At 30.8% G+C, this 19,591-nt stretch overlaps 1 protein-coding gene across 1 annotated transcript in view; it reads left to right on the top strand.

The window, feature by feature from the left end:
* Positions 1-213: 213 nt before the first annotated feature.
* The window catches only part of LOC134706860 (stimulated by retinoic acid gene 6 protein-like), a 32,724-nt gene continuing 13,346 nt past the window's right edge, over positions 214-19,591 (top strand). Inside the window, exons 1-7 of the mRNA XM_063566176.1 lie at positions 214-220; positions 2,100-2,175; positions 4,713-4,780; positions 5,974-6,125; positions 10,457-10,577; positions 11,886-11,925; positions 16,740-16,880. Of these exons, the coding sequence (XP_063422246.1) occupies positions 6,089-6,125; positions 10,457-10,577; positions 11,886-11,925; positions 16,740-16,880 (339 nt within the window). The 5' untranslated portion in view covers positions 214-220; positions 2,100-2,175; positions 4,713-4,780; positions 5,974-6,088. The remainder of the gene's footprint in view (positions 221-2,099; positions 2,176-4,712; positions 4,781-5,973; positions 6,126-10,456; positions 10,578-11,885; positions 11,926-16,739; positions 16,881-19,591) is intronic.

Below are 19,591 nucleotides of genomic sequence, written 5' to 3' on the forward strand. Positions count from 1 at the left end.
TTTTTTCAAGACGACGTAAACTTTGCAAGGTAGATTGTGACAGTTACACAAGTGATTTACAGCCAATGCATTTATTGGTCTTTTATATTATAAGTGCATTTTTTACTTTCATATGATATTTTATTCAATCGGATAAAATATCTGTATCTGTGTCAGATATTAAGACATTCATATTCGTTCAAACGTAGCGACTGTATCAATATAAGGACGACATCACCAGGTAAGTTCAAATTTAACAAGATTTTTAATAGACCTACATTAAGAAAACTGCTGGGTGTTTTTCCTTTAAATTATGATCCTGGTGTGTATTATTAATTTAATCTATGTATTGTTGTGTATTATTGACCATTCCTTTTGGTAACCATTTTTAAATGAGAATTGCGGGTTTATTTTACATTAAAAACTTCCACTGATGAAATCATATAAAGAAACATAAGTCATTTTAACAAATTATAACCTTAGATTAATTTAAATTGATATATACATACTACTTTAATATTATTTGTAACGATATATCAAATGAGAGACAGCATTATTTATTGTTTATAGCATTTTCTGTTACTATGCCGACAAGTCTTCACTAGAATTATTGAATAATAATTACAATCTTTGATTAAAATGACCTTGCATGTTACAAGAGCTTTTATGATAAAATATGTTGAGTCTTAGTTTTTTGTCTCTGTTTTCTATGTTAAAAAAACAATGATATTCATTATATCAAGATTTACAGAAGTTGATGGTTAAATGATCTGAAAAATTTATAACACTACTGACTGACCCATTCTTTCATGATTATTTTACTATGATAATTTTATTTTCATTATTACTTTAGAAAAAAAAGAAGCAGACATGTAAGTATATACAAGAAATATCACTGGCAGTCTGCACACTGTAAAACATTAAAAATGATGCGTTTTAAATTTAATTTTCACTGGCTAGTGTATAAGTTTTCATTTGAAATACTTAAAAAATGAAAATAGCAAAAAGAGAGAAATTCAAAAAATTGAAGTCGAAGAAAAACAGACGACCATATGGTTTAAAGAGAAAAAACGACGAAATGATGAAAAAGACAATCCAGAAAAAAACTTCATTTAAAACTAAAGATATATAAATTCGACACCAATTCAAACCGAGGATGAATCCAGGTGCTTCTTCAAAATAAGACGCTTCAGCCAAACAAGTGTTTTTGTGGTGCTCTTGGCCAGGTGTATACCAAGTTGTGTAACACTCGAAGCATAGAGAATGGAATTGCGATTTGGACAAGCAGAACATAACCGTTGTCTTAAAAAAATTTAAACGGAATAATTGCTTTAAAAAAGAAAAAACAATACAATTGTGGCGTTACACCGATTGTCTCTATAAACTTACATATTATTTGAACTGAAAAATATTCTAGTTTATATACTTCATACCGAGTTTATCAATTGTTTATAAAAAAAAAAGAAGATGTGGTATGATTGCCAATGAGACAACTATCCGGAAAAGACCAAAATGACACAAACATTAACAACTATAGGTCACCGTACGGCCTTTAACAATGAGCAAAGCCCATACGGCATTGTCAGCTATAAAAGGCCCCAATAAGACAATGTAAAACAATTCAAACGAGAAAACTAACGGCCTTATTTATGTAAAAAAATGAACGAAAAACAAATATGTGACACATAAACAAACGACAACCACTGAATAACAGGCTCCTGAGTACATTACCACCTCAGGGTTTTAGACATATGGTTTTAAAAAAAACACTGTTCCATCATTATTACCCGCAATGTGATGGCGATATGTCGTAGTTTTTAAATTAGGGATACATAAGTAGCTTTGCGTGTGAATGAACACAATATAATAAAATATTACGTAAAACAAAACATTTTTCTTCGTCATAAAAAGGCTAAAGAACTATGTATGCAGTTTTCGGAAATTCTTCCTTGATATAGGACCAAGCATATCGTTACAGTATTTGTGGTTCAAGTATTTCAGAGAAATCACAAGATATTTTGTCTTAATAATAAAACGTAATGATTGAAACTTTTTTTTTTATATAAATCAAAGCCTGACGATGGGTTATAGTATGTTAATTAAGTAACTTTTCTTTCAAGGTCTTCCAATTATCTAGATGAAGTCCCTTCCGATGATGTAGTAACATTCTTAGAGTCCGGAGCAGTAGCCATAGCTGTAAGTAAGTTCTGCATTACACAACATTGTTCAACATGCATTATATGAATGAATTCATGCAAATTATCTAATAATACACTAAATTTCTGTTTGGTGAGAATCGAGGATAGAATTGAGGCATAAAAATGCATAATCCAAAACTTGATAAAATATACAAAAAATAATATCTGAAAAATCTTCAAATACATAAGATGTAAAAGAAAAAAACAAACTTATATGTTGTCATTGTCTGTGAGACAAAATGATATCTATAAAATTCCAACAAAATCAAATGACGATTGTCATACAAATATGATCGAAAATTAACAACATAACAATTATAGCATATTAATGAGGTCAATTCAAGGGTTTATCGACCAAAAGAAGTATATAGACTTCGTCGGTCTTCGTCCTCATCAATATAGTCGTAGTCAATATAATTCTTTCAGGTCAATATTTCCTTGTATTGACCCCATACAAGGCTATAATTGTGTAATAGTGTAACAACTTCAAAGTACACAGTACTATGATAAATATTTTAATCTTTAATGTGACAGAAACACGTTATAAACAAATTTAACTGTTATGGACGTGCTAGGAACTGATATACTTTTAAATTATTCATTATTTTTAATCAAAGTAACTTTAAATCGTCTTTAGGTTTAGATATACCATTTCCTTTCTGCTATAATAACCAGAGTCAAATGTCTTGCCAAATCTATATTGCTTTCTGAAAAATTAAACCAAGGTAAGATAAATTAATGAAAAGTAGGCAAGCAAGTTGTATCTAAAACAAAAGGTTATTTTTAAATACTCCAAACTATCGTAAATTGTTTCATGGGTTTTATTGGTGCACCAGTACAGTTTCTTAAGAAAATTGTATAATTTTGCTTTAAGTTTTTAAAGAATGTATATGATTTTATTGAAGATTCAAAGAGGTTAACACCTGTTTCAGGTTAGGGTTCGACTTTTTATAACGTGTCTTTTAGTCTATTGTATGTGTTTAGTTCGTTTGTTTAGGTTTTTTTTTGTCATAATATGTCATTCGTTTTCTGACTATTTTTAGGTATTTTCTACTCCTATTTTAATTAATTTTGTGAACGCAGTTAAAGTAACCACTTGGAGACTTTTGTTCGTAACACTGGTTTGTGTTTTCTATAATTTGTGATGATGTATTTATAAAGACAATTCTAATATGACGTGCTTCTTTAGCTTTGTAAAGAAACCATACCATATTATCCAATAAAATTAGTTTTCACATGCGTATATTGACTACGGCAGAAAAATGAATCTCGTCAAAATGGTATGCATTTAATGTATTTCCTTAAATTAAATCACTTTCAAACACTAAAATGATACACATTTTGTTACTAATACTTTAACAATGACAACAATGTGTTACAATTCGTAATTGAAAATAGTTGACCTAGATACAGCAACGTTCTAACTTCAAAACCCCTCCCCCTAAAAACACGTTTCATCTCTCCTGTTAAAAAGGCATGTCATTGTATATTAATTTCATTGAAACATATGTTCCGACGATAAAATATAAAATAAAGAATAGGTTACTACTACTGTTGAACTGAAATGACAAAATTGTTTCATATTTCTGATAAAATGGATTGACCCTAGCAGGGAATCGAACCCCATTCTCCTATAAAACAAATAGGCGTAATTACCAATATACCACCAAGGTTTCCAATCCATTTTACAAACGCAACAAGATTGTCACCCAGTATTAATTTTAATCTCATGTATAAATACAGCATTTGAAATCGTCAGATGCACAAAGGCGTGCCCTTTGATCAACTTTAAAAGGTGTAGCCACCGCAAGTATAAATGGATTTCTGTCAAAGGGCCCCTCCTGCCAAGTCTCGAATAACAGCACAACTTTATCAAGAAATCCTCTATTAGATATGAACATATTTACCAATGCTACAATATTAACCGGCGGAATATTTACGATTAATTTAGTAAACAAAGACCTACCCGATTCTCCTTGTGCGTCCACCGCCATTGACGACTGACTTGAAAATGTGCGTGTCAGAAATTGACCTCAAAGGAAAAGACTGTTGAAATATAACTTTTCTGTTATATTGTGACACAAATATTGTTTTAGTTGATAAATTAATTTATTAATATCTGTTTCAATTTTGAATTTTAGAAATTTATACAACTTTGCCAAATTAAACTGGTATGAACTAGTTGGATAAAAATCGACAGGAAGGTTGATGGAAGAGCCTACACAAATACCGTACACTTTATACACAGCGAACATAGATATTACCGTAATTGTCCTAATCAGAATCGAAATAATTGATGCCAGCTATACTTTATTGTAGTTTTAACATGGGTAGGCATTATATTCGTGTTATTTTAGCCCTCGCTATCGCTCTGGCAAAAATAATCACGAATATAATGCCTACCCATGTTAAAACTACAATAAAGTATAGCTGGCATCAATTATTTCTTAAATAAAGAGGCAACTGTACCATTTAACTCCCGTTAAAGCATATTTAAATCAATACATATAACATGTCAGTCTTTACTTTTTTCAGATTTTACTGTCAATTTTTTTGTTTTGCTTTGAAAAAAACAAACTGGGTGGAAGACCAGGTATAGTAATGTAAGTATCCTTACACTACTTTTCAATAGCATACATTAATTTATCTTTAAAATAATAACTTTATTGACGATATTCAATTTATTTGAAACGTTCCATAAATGATTCTCAGATAGGTTGATCAGACCCAGAAATTTATAAATGAAATAAAATTATTGCATTTTGGAAAATAACAATTATAAAAATATATTGCATAAACGGAAAGTCAATATTTACAAAATCATATCCATCAGATGAAAATGGCAGATATCGCGTTGACTAAACTATGAAGGCGAGAAGACAAACAAAGGGACAAAGAAAACTTACAGAAAGCTTAACATGCAATATTCGTGAAAAGGAAAGGGTATTGTCATTACTACATATGGAACATATCTGATATCATCTGTGAAACGGATTTTACATAACAGTCAACCTACTCGTGATTGAGTCCGTAAAATTTACGAAGGGATGTTTTCAACTTTACCATTTGAAAATCTTGGTTTATTAGCATCCTTTTTTGTAGCAATCTTCTGTGAAGGAAATCATGATAGGAAATACAAGCCCGAGAATATCGTAATAATTGGAAGATATATACTCCGTATGCAGGCGCTGCTGGAATGTTACTACATACAAATAAAAAGTTCACAATTGGAAAGTTGAAATCATCTCTGTTGTCGTAAAAACCGACCCTCATTATCAATTATAGATGTAAGTCAAGATATGAGACACACTTAACAAAAGTTGTGTTTTGGATTTTTATGATGGTCGATGTCAGAGTTAAATTCATACGAAACTTAAATCACGACAAACAAGATTCAACCAACCGTTTTTTTCTTAAAATGTTATGTATTAAGTCAGGAATATGGCAGTTTTGATCATATGGTACGTTTTTATAAATGTTGGTGTTTGTTTTTGTTGTACCTGTGTTTCTGTTGTTTCTTTGTTTTCCTCTTATAGTTAACTTCTTTTAGTTTGTAACCCGTTTTTTGTTTTTTCTCAATCGATTTATGACTTTTGAACACCGGTATACTACTGTGCCTTTATTTAGATCTATATGCATGTTCTACTTAAATCTTTTTCCAAATTCACCCTATTTGCTTGTTGCGACTTCTTTTAACTCACGTGTTAACTTACCTGTTAGGCTTCCCAACAAAAAATAAATTCATAAGAGATTATAAGAGGCATCAATATATTGTTTTTTTATGCATATATTTCAGACCAATAAACTTTTTGCAAGATGATAATCTAGCCATTGTGTATGCAGCGGCGTTCGGATCTACTTCAGACGAACTTGTGACTTTGATATTTAATACTGAAACAATTATAAATTCAATGAAAATTCCAACATTAGTTGTCCCTTGGGTTAGAGGTAAGTAATGCATGCTTGTTATGTGCTAACACACAGAAACAGAGATAGAAATCATGAAATATATACAACAAAACAAATATGCTATCACCAAGAATGTTAAAATCTGTAAAAAAAAAAAAGGTTTTGTACATCATGCACTATTTTGAATTGTTAATTGTATTGATGTTAGATACGGATTGTATTGATGTTAGATACGGGGACAATGTATAAAAAGAAAGAAAAAAGACTGGATTCGAAATTAAAATATATGGAACAGTTATTGTTTCATTTAAATGTGGCGTTCAGTAATTTTTAGATTTTGATTCATTATTATATCAGATCGTTGGTCTTTTTTTTTTTGTATTGAGTTACACAGAAGAAGTTGTCCGTTAATCTTAATCACATTTCATGCAAATCAAAAATGATTTCACATATGAAATTACATTCATTATATTCGATTAAGTAGAATTTATCTTTTTAAAACTCTAAATATGTAGCAAAGCCTGTTTATGGACTTTTCTTATTAATTCGTTCTCGTATAACATTTATTCGTGTATTTCGAAAAATGTCAGAGTGAATTGTATAAACATTTATGTAAATTAAAAACTGTAATATAAATCGCTAAATTCACTTCTAAATCCCTTTTTTAAAGTCATAAGAAACGAGTGACCGGTGAAAAATAATGTTCTTCCAATTCTTAAACCAATGCATACAAACATCATAAACTTAGTCTTCTGTGCTCGAATTTATCATTTTTTTCGTGTAAATTTCGTATAATCGTCAATTTTTTTTTCAATCGGTCAGTGTTGTTGTGAAAATATGTCAGGTAATTAAAGAATGTGTTTTGAAGCCGAAGTTTAACGATTGTCACCTGTTTGTCAACAATTGACGAAAAATAAACAAAAAAGCATGGAAATTGAGCACGTGTTTAACATGTAAATTCAGATAATAGTTTATTTTAAGGACATTCATGCGTATTGTGGTCACCGGATTTTTACGAGATGGGTCACCTAGAGGTCACCTTGCATACGGAAAATATATCGGGGGAATTGCTTGCTGGAAGGAAGCAATTCAAATAAAGTAAACTTCTTCTAAATATGAATAAATTAAAGAATTTTCTTCAGAAAAAAGAATATGTACATAAGTTTTACAATGAAAACTATCCATTGAGTTATAAAAAACATATGCATTAATTTTTTTTGATTTGAGGTTTCTTATGACTTTAACAGCTATATTATCATAAATAGGAATAATAAAAAGGATAAAAGTATTTCAACATATATGAATAAAAAAACATTTAATGAAGCTAAGGAAATACTGAGGTAAATAAAGTTACAATCAACAATAAAGTGTTTCTTGAAACTTTAAGCATACTTATTGGAGAACCAGGACTTATAGAGATAGCAGAGTTCATTTTGCACGTCATTGTTGAGAACCCTTTACATTGTTTTAAACATAAAAACAACACGAAAATACTCCCAAGTAATAAGGATAACGTTTGGATTGTATATTTTAAGCCTAGAAATAATGTTCGAGCTGTACACCTAGCCCTCGCATCTAAAGTTTGCATATAAATGTTCATGTACAGAAAGCTTAAAACTTTCATATACAGTTGAACATGATTCTCAAACGAATAGAAATAAGATATTAAAACGCATATTAAATCAGAAAAAAGTTTCAAATTTGAATAGAAACCGCAGATGTGTATACGGATTCTTTAAAAAATATTTGAATATATCTGAAGCATCTGCAATAAAAAAAAAAACAGCTAGAAGATTTAGGAAACAAATCTTTAGACAACCTGAAGGAAACGGTTATAGCATATTGTAATGTTAACAAAGGTTGACGGCTGTATTAAATAATGCAGGTCTGTAGAAATAATATACGAGCTGTGCCCCGATCTACATTGTCATGATATAAATTAAAGCTTGAAAATGTCACATAAAAAAACGTATAGTTGCATATTATATGTTACGAGGTGTGTTAGTGACCTAATACGATACATATGGAGATTCAACGCCATATGGAATTTACTGACCCCATATATATCGTATTATGTCAATCGCACACCTTGTAACGAATTTATCTTACCGGCTGTCTTCACATGTGTTATTAAGACTATCGGCCCTTCAAAGTGTTTAAGTATTCAAATCTTTGTTTTGACCTGTTAAAAACATACTTCATCTGTCTATAGAAAAAAAAGCAAATGCCAAAATAACAATGTGTTAGCTTTAATATATAAAAAAGAAGATGTGGTATGATTGCCAATGAGACAACTATCCACAAAAGACCAAAATGACACAACCATTAACAACTATAGGTCACCATACGGCGTTCAACAATGAGCAAAGCCCATATTGCATAGTAAGCTATAAAAGGCCCCGATAAGACAATGTAATACAATTCAAACGAGAAAACTTACGGCCTTATTTATGTAAAAAAATAACGAAAAACAAATATGTAACACATAAACAAACGACAACCACTGAATAACAGGCTTGGTTTTAGGAATGTATTTCAATCGTTCATTATCAGTGTCTACGTCTATTTAAACCTTTCAGATTTCTTTTTTGTTTTGAATGGAAGAAAAACCTTACTAAACCTATATGGTTGCCAACCCTATATGGTTATTTACCGTGACTTTTTTAGTGCACCCTTTACTAAATATATACAGTCCCCACGTGTATTCCGTTAACCAATCATATCCCCATAGATATACAGTAGGCAAGATAAAATTACTTCCATTTTAATTGTGATTGATAGTTGTCTCATTGGCAATCATACAACCTCTCCTTGTTTTAAATATTATCAGAAACTGCAGCAAAAGTACAGCAATGACACTGAAAACATTTTTCGTAAAACTCTGAATTTGTGAATCAAAAGTTCATTATAGTTAGTAAATGTCATACATACTTACATGGACTATTATCTTAGAATTAACAACGCAATTTGGTACAAAGTTACCAAATAATCAATAATTCATATAGACGCAGCTTATTTTCATTAAAGGTTTGCTTTTTTTAAAGAAAATATTGTTCTCTTTTGAGATAAATTAAATTCATGCCTTCTAAAATATGGATTTTATTTATTTTCTCAATTATGCCAAGGAAGTTAGAGGCTCATAGTCTAAGATAAAACAAGATATGGCAACATTTCTCATCTTCAAAGTCAATTAAAAAACAGATTTTTTTTATTGAATTCTTTCCAACTATAACGATAAAAATTTGGTTCGGATAAGTATAAATAGTATACTTGATCAGACATGCATGATTTTAAAAAAAAAAAAACATTTATTAATGAAATGCTCAAAACATCAATGCGAATTTTATTCTATTTCAAATTAGTGTTTTTTAAATATATTGGGCAAACTTTTATAAAATTAAGAATGTCTACATAATTTTTTTAAAAAGTCAAACATGAAAGCGGAATCTTTCACATACTGCTGTATGATTTTCATTTTATGTACTTCTGTGGGTTCTCCTGATGTTTTTTGCCTAATTACAAGTAAATATATTCTGCCAGCATAATCAAGTTACTTAAAAGAGATTTGGTAAATAATTCTATTCAGTACCTCTTCTTATCTATCGAAATGATGTTGTCTTAATTAAAAAAAACAATGTACTCAAGTTTCTACGTGATTACATTCTAGTGCATGAAGTATTTTGTGTATTCAATGGGAAATAAAAGTAATACTTTAAAAGTCAAAACAAGGCTTGGATGTGTCATTGACTATAATAAAGGCGACAGTATATACCGTTGTTCAAACTCATAATTCGATTGAGATAAAACAAATCCGGGTTACAAACTAAAACCGAGGGAAACACATCAACCATCAGAGGAAAACGACGAAACAACAAAAACACTGAAGTGCAACATACATAGAAATGAAATAAAAGATATCAAATCCCATTTTCCTGACTTGGTACATGACATTTTAAGACAAATTGTGGGTTTTACCTGGTTTTATGGCTAGCCAAATCTCGCGCTTTTATTGTAATGTTAAATTTACCTCTAAACTGACAACTATTCTATTAAAAATGCTAAGTAAAGATAGTAATTATTTGATAAAACCAAATGTATATTAATAGATAAGCAATCATAAATTTTATATTTGTCAATTTCTGTTTCTGTTATATTTGTTTACACATACCAACTGGATATTGAGAAACTCTGTCAACGTTATTAATGGGCTTAAAATAAATTAACTGCATTGTTGGACAAAGTACTGATACCATATCACGTTTTCTTTTATTTGGCTGCATTTAAATCTTTGAAGGAGGCGGAATATTAAATTACATACTTAACCATCATACCTTAGTATCACTTGCTTATTATTACACTTAACTTTTCAGTGTTTATTTTGCTGATTATGGCACTGTTTGTTTCTCTGAAATTTTATCCTGTTTTTGCTGTAATACGAGTTAAAAGAACTATCATTGAACCATTGATTGGCTTTTTCTACACTGCATTCATGTAAGTATTTTTTATACTTTACTGAATTTTGATGTGATGTGTTATAAGATAGAATATTCTTAGATCAGAAAAAAAACCCACAAATGATCAATTCTTGTAGGTAATAGATATGTCCTGCATATGCACCTAAATGCCATAAAGGATACAAAGCTGTTTGAAATTGATATATGTTGAAACACTCTATTCACTGCATATTCAACGAACAGTGTATAACTTAAATCTACTATGTTTGGTTAATGAAGAATAAATGTTTCGTTGACAATCAAATCACATCTTCATTTTCTTATACACATTTCGACATTTTATTTAGAAAACCTCTATATTTCCAAAGTATGAAGACAGATGCTTAGGAATCACATAAAACAACAAAATGAGCGGGATCGTACATGATAAAAAATAAAGGAACTTGAAAAAAAGAAATTAAACAGTTGTATACATAAATAGCGCAGTGCTACTCAAACGGGTTCAACCATCAACAGAATGGTCAAAATTTCCATCTAGATGTATTTGTAATAACGCATTAGTATTTTTTGCATGACCAGGAGAGGCCTATTACCGGAAACTACTCGGCATGACGAGTTACACGAAGGAATAAACAAAAACGAATAAAACTTCCGACTCGGCTTGGGTTGTTCCTGTTTTTTATACAAAATTCGTTGTTTGTTTAAAAATTTCTTTTGACAATTGTTTTGCATGTTTTTCACGCCGTTAATTTTGTCATGTTTGTATCTTTTTTATCATATGATTTCGTGCCTGTCGATATCCCTAAAATTTGAATTCATATCAGAGGAAATATCAAGGTCTTTTAGTATTTGGTTAGGAAAAAAATAGGAACAATTTGACTATTCCCCTCCACCAGGTAGTGATATCATTTGATGATATCCGTTTTATTCAGAAGGATACATAATAACACAGCCATTACCGATCCGATTGGAGCATTTTAATCCGATGTCTCTTTCAAACATTCGTTTTTTCAAGGCACAACCAAATGCTCTGCCTTCAATTCCATTCCAACGAGTTCTAACTAGTTTTATTTTTTTTGTATCATATATCTCTACTTATCAATGGTTTGTCTAAACATCTGTCCTATATGAAAATATTGAGATTAAGGGGAACGGATCAATCTGCAATTTTGCAATTTCTTTTTTTATATGAATGTAATAAAACTGTTTCAATTCTATTTCTTAAAGTCAACTTTGATATATCAATTTTGCACATAAATAGTTATGAGTAGGACAAAATGCATATTCAAACATTACAAAGGCATATTTTTGAAATAACTTTAAAGATCTATTATTTTTTTTTTAGATTTTCAATCTTAATGTATCGGCTGGTCAAATGTTCGTATGTAAGTATTTCTCTCCATCTTTATTTAATTAAACAAAAACACCAAAAAAGAAGGGAATTAAATTTGGATTTATAGCTAGCTAAACCTCTCAACTGTATGACAGTTGAATGTGTGCACATAATAGGTAAAAGAAATTTCCAGATTTTGGAACTGATCAGTGTGGTATGTCTTTAAATCATACATGTGTTTTGGAGGTTTCATTTACTACTTTGGATTATAAAATTCACTAAAACAAATTAAAAGAAATATAGGAGGCAGATATGGCAATGCATTGTTTTCTTATATTTTATATTAATTGACTGTTATGACTCTATTATATATTGTTTCTTTCGTGCAATAGGCATCTTATCACACAAATTTTCCGGATGAAACTTTTTTCGAGTTTCACTTAGACTTAAAAAATTAACGTAAATTATTGTCTTTCTATAGTCTTTCTTTCTTTTCTTCTTTTTGTGTCGCCTCGTCGGAATAAAAAAAGGGGGCATAGTTTAGGTATTCCGTTTCCAGAATTGTCGGCGGCGACTTCAACAATGTATACGTCTGGTGTAAGGTTTAGTTTATTGTAAAATTCTAAGGGTAGGTAAAAGATATTTGGTATGCAGTTGTATGAGCATTTGCACATTTCTTTTCCCTTGAAAATGTTTTACCCTAACCCTTAGTAATAATATTGAATATGAAATATTTTCCTTGTTGTGATGTATTAGTTTGTTATTAGTTCAGCTAATGCTTAACCACGAATGTCAATTTGTAGAATTCGTATAAGCATAGGCACTACCAGTCCCCTCAGTTATGGTATATTAACTTTCACACTTTTTCTTAGTTTACATGTATTTGTTTGTGACTAGATAAGTTTAAGATGAACCTATAATGTTAAGTTAATGACAATTGGTTTGCAAACTTATTGACAAGTTTCGTTCCAAAGGAGATTTTATAGTCCCACCAACTCATTTCCAAGGAGATTATAAAGCTATGTATTGTCAGTCACGGTTCATTATTTTCATAACTCACATGTTGAGGTATTGTTTCCTAAATTTCAACACTTACAAACACTACAAAGGCGAAAAAATATCTGTGTTAATGTCTATTATTCATAAATAGCTCTATATTTAACTTCTATATAAACTACAAACTATTTTGAATTGCTCTACGATACTTGTGTTGAACTGTGTTATGTCTAAATTATACCATCTCTATATTAAAGTTTGTTAACTTGTACTTAAGCACCAAAAGTTTTCAAATCTGAAAAGATAGTGAAGCTTAGAGTTTTTAATTCGTGTGGATTTTTCGTTAACATGCCACGATATTGTTTTGTGTGCATATTCAGTTTTTTTGTTTAGCATTAAGAACTGTTTAAATTTTAGACATATTGTCTTCAACACTAACAGTGCTAAAACATACTCTGTTATATAAAGACCTGTTTAATTTTTAAAAGATACAAGTTATCGTTTAGCCCTTCTATATAAAAAATGATTTCAGCTTGCGACAGTTTACCTATGTTTTCTGGGTGCAGGCGCTTTATTCAAAATTAAAAACTTTCAGGATTTTTCAATTTTTCCCCTAAAATGTAGAGTCCTGTTCAAAGTTAGTAATATGTTAGTTATAATCTTTAGTTCGTTTCCAAGTATTGGTTTGTTTGCATATGTTGTAGTTCAGTGTTTCAGTTGTTCCGTTGTTTTCCATCTATAGTTGATGTACTTCTCTCGGTTTTTAATTTTCTTACCCGGGGTTTTTTTTCCTAATAGAATTATACCTATATTACAGCGGTATACTATTGATGCCTTTAATAAGATCTAAAAAAAAAAGATAAAGTAAGAACAAAACGCGGGACAAATTTTAGTTATACAGTTAGAACAAAAACTCAAATAAAGGCAACAGTAGTATACCGCTGTTCAAAATTCATAAATCCATAGAGAAAAAACAAATCCGGGTTACAAACTAAAACTGAGGGAAACGTATCAAATATAAGAGAACTACGACACAACAGAGACACAACACCGAAACGTAACAAACACAGAAACGAACTATTATGTAACACCTTTCCTTTCTAACATTTATGGCCTAATATTTGTGTTATGCATGTGTTTATTTATGGAAAGAGAATCTTTCATACATTTGATTTCCAATAGTGAAATATAATCCCTTTTTGGAGAAACCATGGCAACAATCTGCATCTATTTGAACCAAAACAGGGGCAGTACATGTCACAAAAGTCTTAAAAATTTGGTCCAATAGAAAATTCCTATCAATTAGAGTGATACCTTTCCTGAAACCATAGACACATATCTATCAAGAGGTAAAAAAAATCATATGCATTTCTGTTCGTATTTTCAGAAAATTTATTTGCAAAGATCGAGCGTCAAATCTTTGTTAAAAACCCTACAATAATTTTGACCTATGGTCATATAAACCCACTAGGAAGGCTATATTATTCTTCAACTATCTAAAAATCAATTTTATTGTACAAAAACTTTTATATTTAAACAAATCACCATTGCAATAAAGCGAAACTTAACTTTTTAACTGTGTAACGATCCATTAATTAAAGGACAAAACTTGAATTGAATAAATTTTCATCAGAAGTTTTGTATAATTGTCCCTAATCAAATGATCAAACACATCAAACAAATGGTCATTAACTGCTATATTCCTGACTTGGAACAGGCATTTTTAAATGTAGAAAATAGCGGATTGAACCAAGTTTTATAGCGCTAAATCTCTCACTTGTATGACAGTTGCATCAAGTTCCATTACATTAACAACGATGCGTCAACAAAACAGATATCATAGTTGAAATTGTCAAAATATGGATACAGCAGTCATCTCTGTGTAACAATTTCAAAACAGACAAATATTTAACAAAGAAGCCATAAAAGCATCTATCAAGTTTAACAACCACATTCATTGCGTTGCGTGGATATATGTACAATGGAAGTAACAACATCAAAATACATTTGTTATCAAAACAAATGAGCCTACTAGGTATTGTTTAATAGGCACAAAGACGGAAATGGTAAGTTGGTGTTAATATCAGAAAAGTCGTAACATGATCTAGAAAATGTAAAACACTCTTGTGTTGTATGATATAATGCATGATGTATATTAACAGCCTGAAATCTCAAAATTTATTACAATATCCAAAACGTTCGAAATCAAATAAATTGTATCAATAAAGGAACATAATGGTGACCTTCTGCTGTTGTTTTTTCTATGGTCAGGTTGTTGTCTCTTTGGCACATTCCCCATTTCCATTCTCAATTTGATAATTTAATGTGAACCCTTGAGCGAAAATGTTTAACTTTGATGTCCTTATGACGTCAAAATCGTTAAACTGACATATCTGATGGAAAGGTACACTTTGACTCATTGTCGGGGGATAAACTAGATGTGACCAAAAGCTGAAGCAAAACAGATATTTAAACAACACAGATGTTATAGCAAACGATCTTTTTGAGAAAAACTTTGCTTATTTTTAGATATTTATAACAAAATCTTCTATTAGGTTAGTTAGATCGTTTTTCTCCAAATTCCACAAGTTTTGAGAACACTTAATCCAACAAAAAGAAACAAAATTTACACTATGCCTAATGTTATATGTTTATAGATACCAGCGTATTCGTTTGATCTATGTTCGTATTTATTGTGATATTTCTACTGAGAGTGTACTCGCATGGCAGGGATGCTTATACAGATAAATGTGAACATGCATAGACTTCAATATAAATGATAGATAAAAGAAATGTATTTAAATCGAAAATAACCTTCTCAAATCGGAAAGCACGTTCTTAAATGGCATATTAAAAAGCTCAAACACCAAACGAAGTTTAAACAATGCCATAGGCTTGACTTGGTGCAAGCATTTCCATATATAGAACATGATAAGTTAAACCGGGTTGTATACCTTAGTTAAAATCTCATCTGCATGACAAATCGCATAAAATTAAATTACATTGATATCATATAACGATGTGTAAATGAAACAAACAGACGTAATGCGTTAAAGTGTTTAAAAAAATGGGTACAGTAGTTAATATTGTGTTATAACCCAACAAATATATCAACAACAAAAAAAACATGGCATTTGAATAAAGCACACAGAAAAAAATGAAAGACGAGAATACAAAAAATGACTATAGCACATTGGCGAGATGCATTAGTATTTAGCCACACCAAAATGATATTTTCAAAAATAGATTAAACAGTTTTAAAGATTTATTGTTGCCAAAGACAAATAAAAGATCATTACAACACTGAATCAAGCTAATAAACAAGTACCTTAGTAAACTCGAAATTTATCAGTAATGTCTTGTTAGCTTCCGATGAACTTTTCTCAACATATTGATAACCTCGCAAGAAGTACATCATTTTAATTAATCTTGAAATAGGTAAAATGTCTGAGTAATAAAAAAAAAAAGAGTAAAATAATAAACCTTTTCAATCCAATTGCTTTACTTCTGCAAAATATTGTAGATTATTTTTTCATGTATTAGATATAGGAAGATGTGGTGTGAGTGCCAATTAGACAACTCTCCATCCAAATAACAATTTAAAAAAAGTAACCATTAAAGGTCAATGTACGGCCTTTAACACGGAGCCTTAGCTCACACGGAACAACAAGTATAAAGGGCCCCAAAATTACTAGTGTAAAACCATTCAAACGGAAAAACCAACGGTAAATTCCCTACTTATGGAAGAGTGTATAATTGTTTAACTAACACATTGAATTCATTTTACACTATATGCACCAATTAATGATTGTTTAACTATGATTGTTTAACACACCCTATAACGGTGTTGGTGGCTTTTTTATCTTTTAGATTAGAAGAATAGATGCTTTCTTTATAGTTTATATACCCACATCATTATGTTATGTGACATTGATTGGATATTTTCTGTACAAGTCAGTTCGTCAAACGTATAAGTTTATTAGACGTCTTAATCAGGATACAGATTATGAGGTAATAAATCTTTCATAAAATTGAGAATGAAAAAAATCGGGAATGTGTCAAAGCGACAACAATCCGACAATCAATGGTTCGTGTATATCAACCAAAACATATATTGTAACAGTATGTAGATCAGTTCTTTTCATAGATTCTAAACAAAACCATTATGGCATGACAATCATTTGAAGTTGAATTTTATCATTTGAAATGATATAATAGAAGGTGTGTTTCGTAAAAGGATTGACAAATATAGGGTTATATTTACACAAGGAAAGTTCAGAACGAATAAGTCTGCCTTTTATAATGAAGGCGTTTTGCGGACGTTTTTAGAACAAGGGTTGCCATAACGGAAGAACTATGTCTCTATTTATCAAAAAAAAATAACTTAAATACAAAACACTAAGAAAAATACATAACGGAAAGTCCGAAATGGCAAAATCAAATGCTCAATCATATCAATCGAATTGAAAAAAAACCTGCCATATTCCTGACTTGGTACTGCAATTTCTTATATAGAAAAAGGCTTCTGAGACAGGAATCTATTTAATATAACAGAAGTAAGTCGATAATGTCTTACAATAAATTAATTATCAAATTACTGCATACAATATGGTTACAGTTTTTGAAGATATCTGCTTGAATATCTGAATGTTTAAATATTGTGCTAGTTCTTTCAAGATTATAACATTTGAGTTATTTGCCATAACAAGGGATGAAAATGTCCTTTTAATGATTAAATCAAAGCACTGTTCATTCTTGAATATAACGATAAGTCTTTGTTTTGAAAAGCAGTACTGTGTCAATAAAACTCATTTGATAGCGCAGCTTTATTCGCACAGCCATAGCTGTTAAGAAAAATGATCAAGATCTACAACAGTAATGCAATCTTCAAAGTTTACAAGTCTATCTTCTTTCTCTCTACTCACAAGGAAGAGGTTATCCACTGTCTCCGTAAAAATCGTTTCCAGAAAAATATCTATCCCGTGGCGTTTCCCCTTTCCTTTACATAGAATTTAGACTGTCTCAAACTCTAACATACATATATGTCGTGATATTACATTATCGTTTCAGATAAGGGTGAAGGTTTGATACCAATAAAACGAATAATCCCGCGGCAGTTGTTTGCACCTGATTTAAGTCGGAATCTGATGTTCAGTAGAATTAGTTTCTTGATGTGGTTCATAGGTGTTTCTCGTTTCTCGTTTGTTTTATACATCAGACAGTTGGTTTTTGTATTAATGGTTAAACACTAGTATTTTTTTTAGGGCCCTTTATAGCTTGTTGCTCGGGTTGAGCCAAGGCTCTGTGATGAAGACCGTACTTTGACCTATATTGGTTTACTTTTATAAATTGTAACTTGGATACAGAGTTGTCATACCACATATTCTTATATTTATTGACAATTTACACCTTTTGTCTCGTTTTTGATTTTCGAACAGCGGTAAACTAATTGTTCCTTATTTAGATATTCCCTCATGTACATGCAACATTTGTCAAGTAACCCTACTTTTTGTCTAATAGAGAGTGTCATCGCCAGATAGCAGGAATTTCATAAATACAGTCATAATAATGAATATAACCCGTGGGCAAAGTAAGCAAAGTTGGGGATAGATTAACAAATGATTTTATGTTTATATAACAGAAAGTTAATCATCAAAGCATCAATATAAAGCCTCGGTCAAACCTTACCGGATAGCACGAACGGACGCCTAACGGATGAAAATTAAAGTTGTCCGTTGAAAAAATTGTTATCCGTTTGGAGTCCGTTGATGTACTGACCGAATAAAACGGACGTGTAGCAGATGCATAACGGACACACACCGGATATGCAACGTATGAGAAACAGACACACACCGGACAGTAACTGGTTTTGGTTTGTTTTTCAAATTCCACAAAAGGGCTGTGTCTGGCCTGAATAAGAACTGCTTGATTGTGAATATAAAAAAGAAGATGTGGTATGACGGTCAATGAGACAACTATCCACAAAAGACCAAAATGACACAGACATTAACAAATATAGGTCACCGTACGGCCTTCAACAATGAGCAAAGCCCATACCTCATAGTCAGCTTTAAAAGGCCCCGATAGGACAATGTAAAACGATTCAAACGAGAAAACTAAGGGCCTTATTTATGTAAAAAATTAACAAAAACAAGTATGTAACACATAAACAAACGACACTGAATTATAGGATATGAACGGACGTATAACGGACATGACCGGATTGAAAAAAGTTATCCGTTAGGCATCCGTTTCTGCTTACCAATTGTAAAATGAGAACGTATGCGTTAACTTAAAGAAAATTTACAAATATCTGTCTTCTCTGAATGTGAAACGGATTTTTCTAGCCGAGTAACACAAAAAAGATGCCGTAGACCAAAAAATGTCAAAAAATAACTATTTTGATATGAGCGTCACTGATAGTCTTATTTAGACGAAACGCGCGTCTGGCGTACAAAATTATAATCCTGATAACTTTGATAATTATCCGACCAATGATAAATGTTGCCCTAAACGATTATTCGAACTTGTTGGTTATACTCACTGACAAATTTCCTATCGAAATATCTAAAATATTGAACTGACATGCATTTAGTTTGAGCATCAAAGATGAACATTACATTGTTATTCGTTTTAAAAAAGGAAACACCTTATGAATGCAATTGCATGAGTTTGTATGGATAATGAGTCTTACAACGCACGTGTTACGCATATAACTACTA

This window comes from Mytilus trossulus, chromosome 2 (assembly GCF_036588685.1).
Source record: "Mytilus trossulus isolate FHL-02 chromosome 2, PNRI_Mtr1.1.1.hap1, whole genome shotgun sequence".
Taxonomy (NCBI): Eukaryota; Metazoa; Mollusca; class Bivalvia; order Mytilida; family Mytilidae; genus Mytilus; species Mytilus trossulus.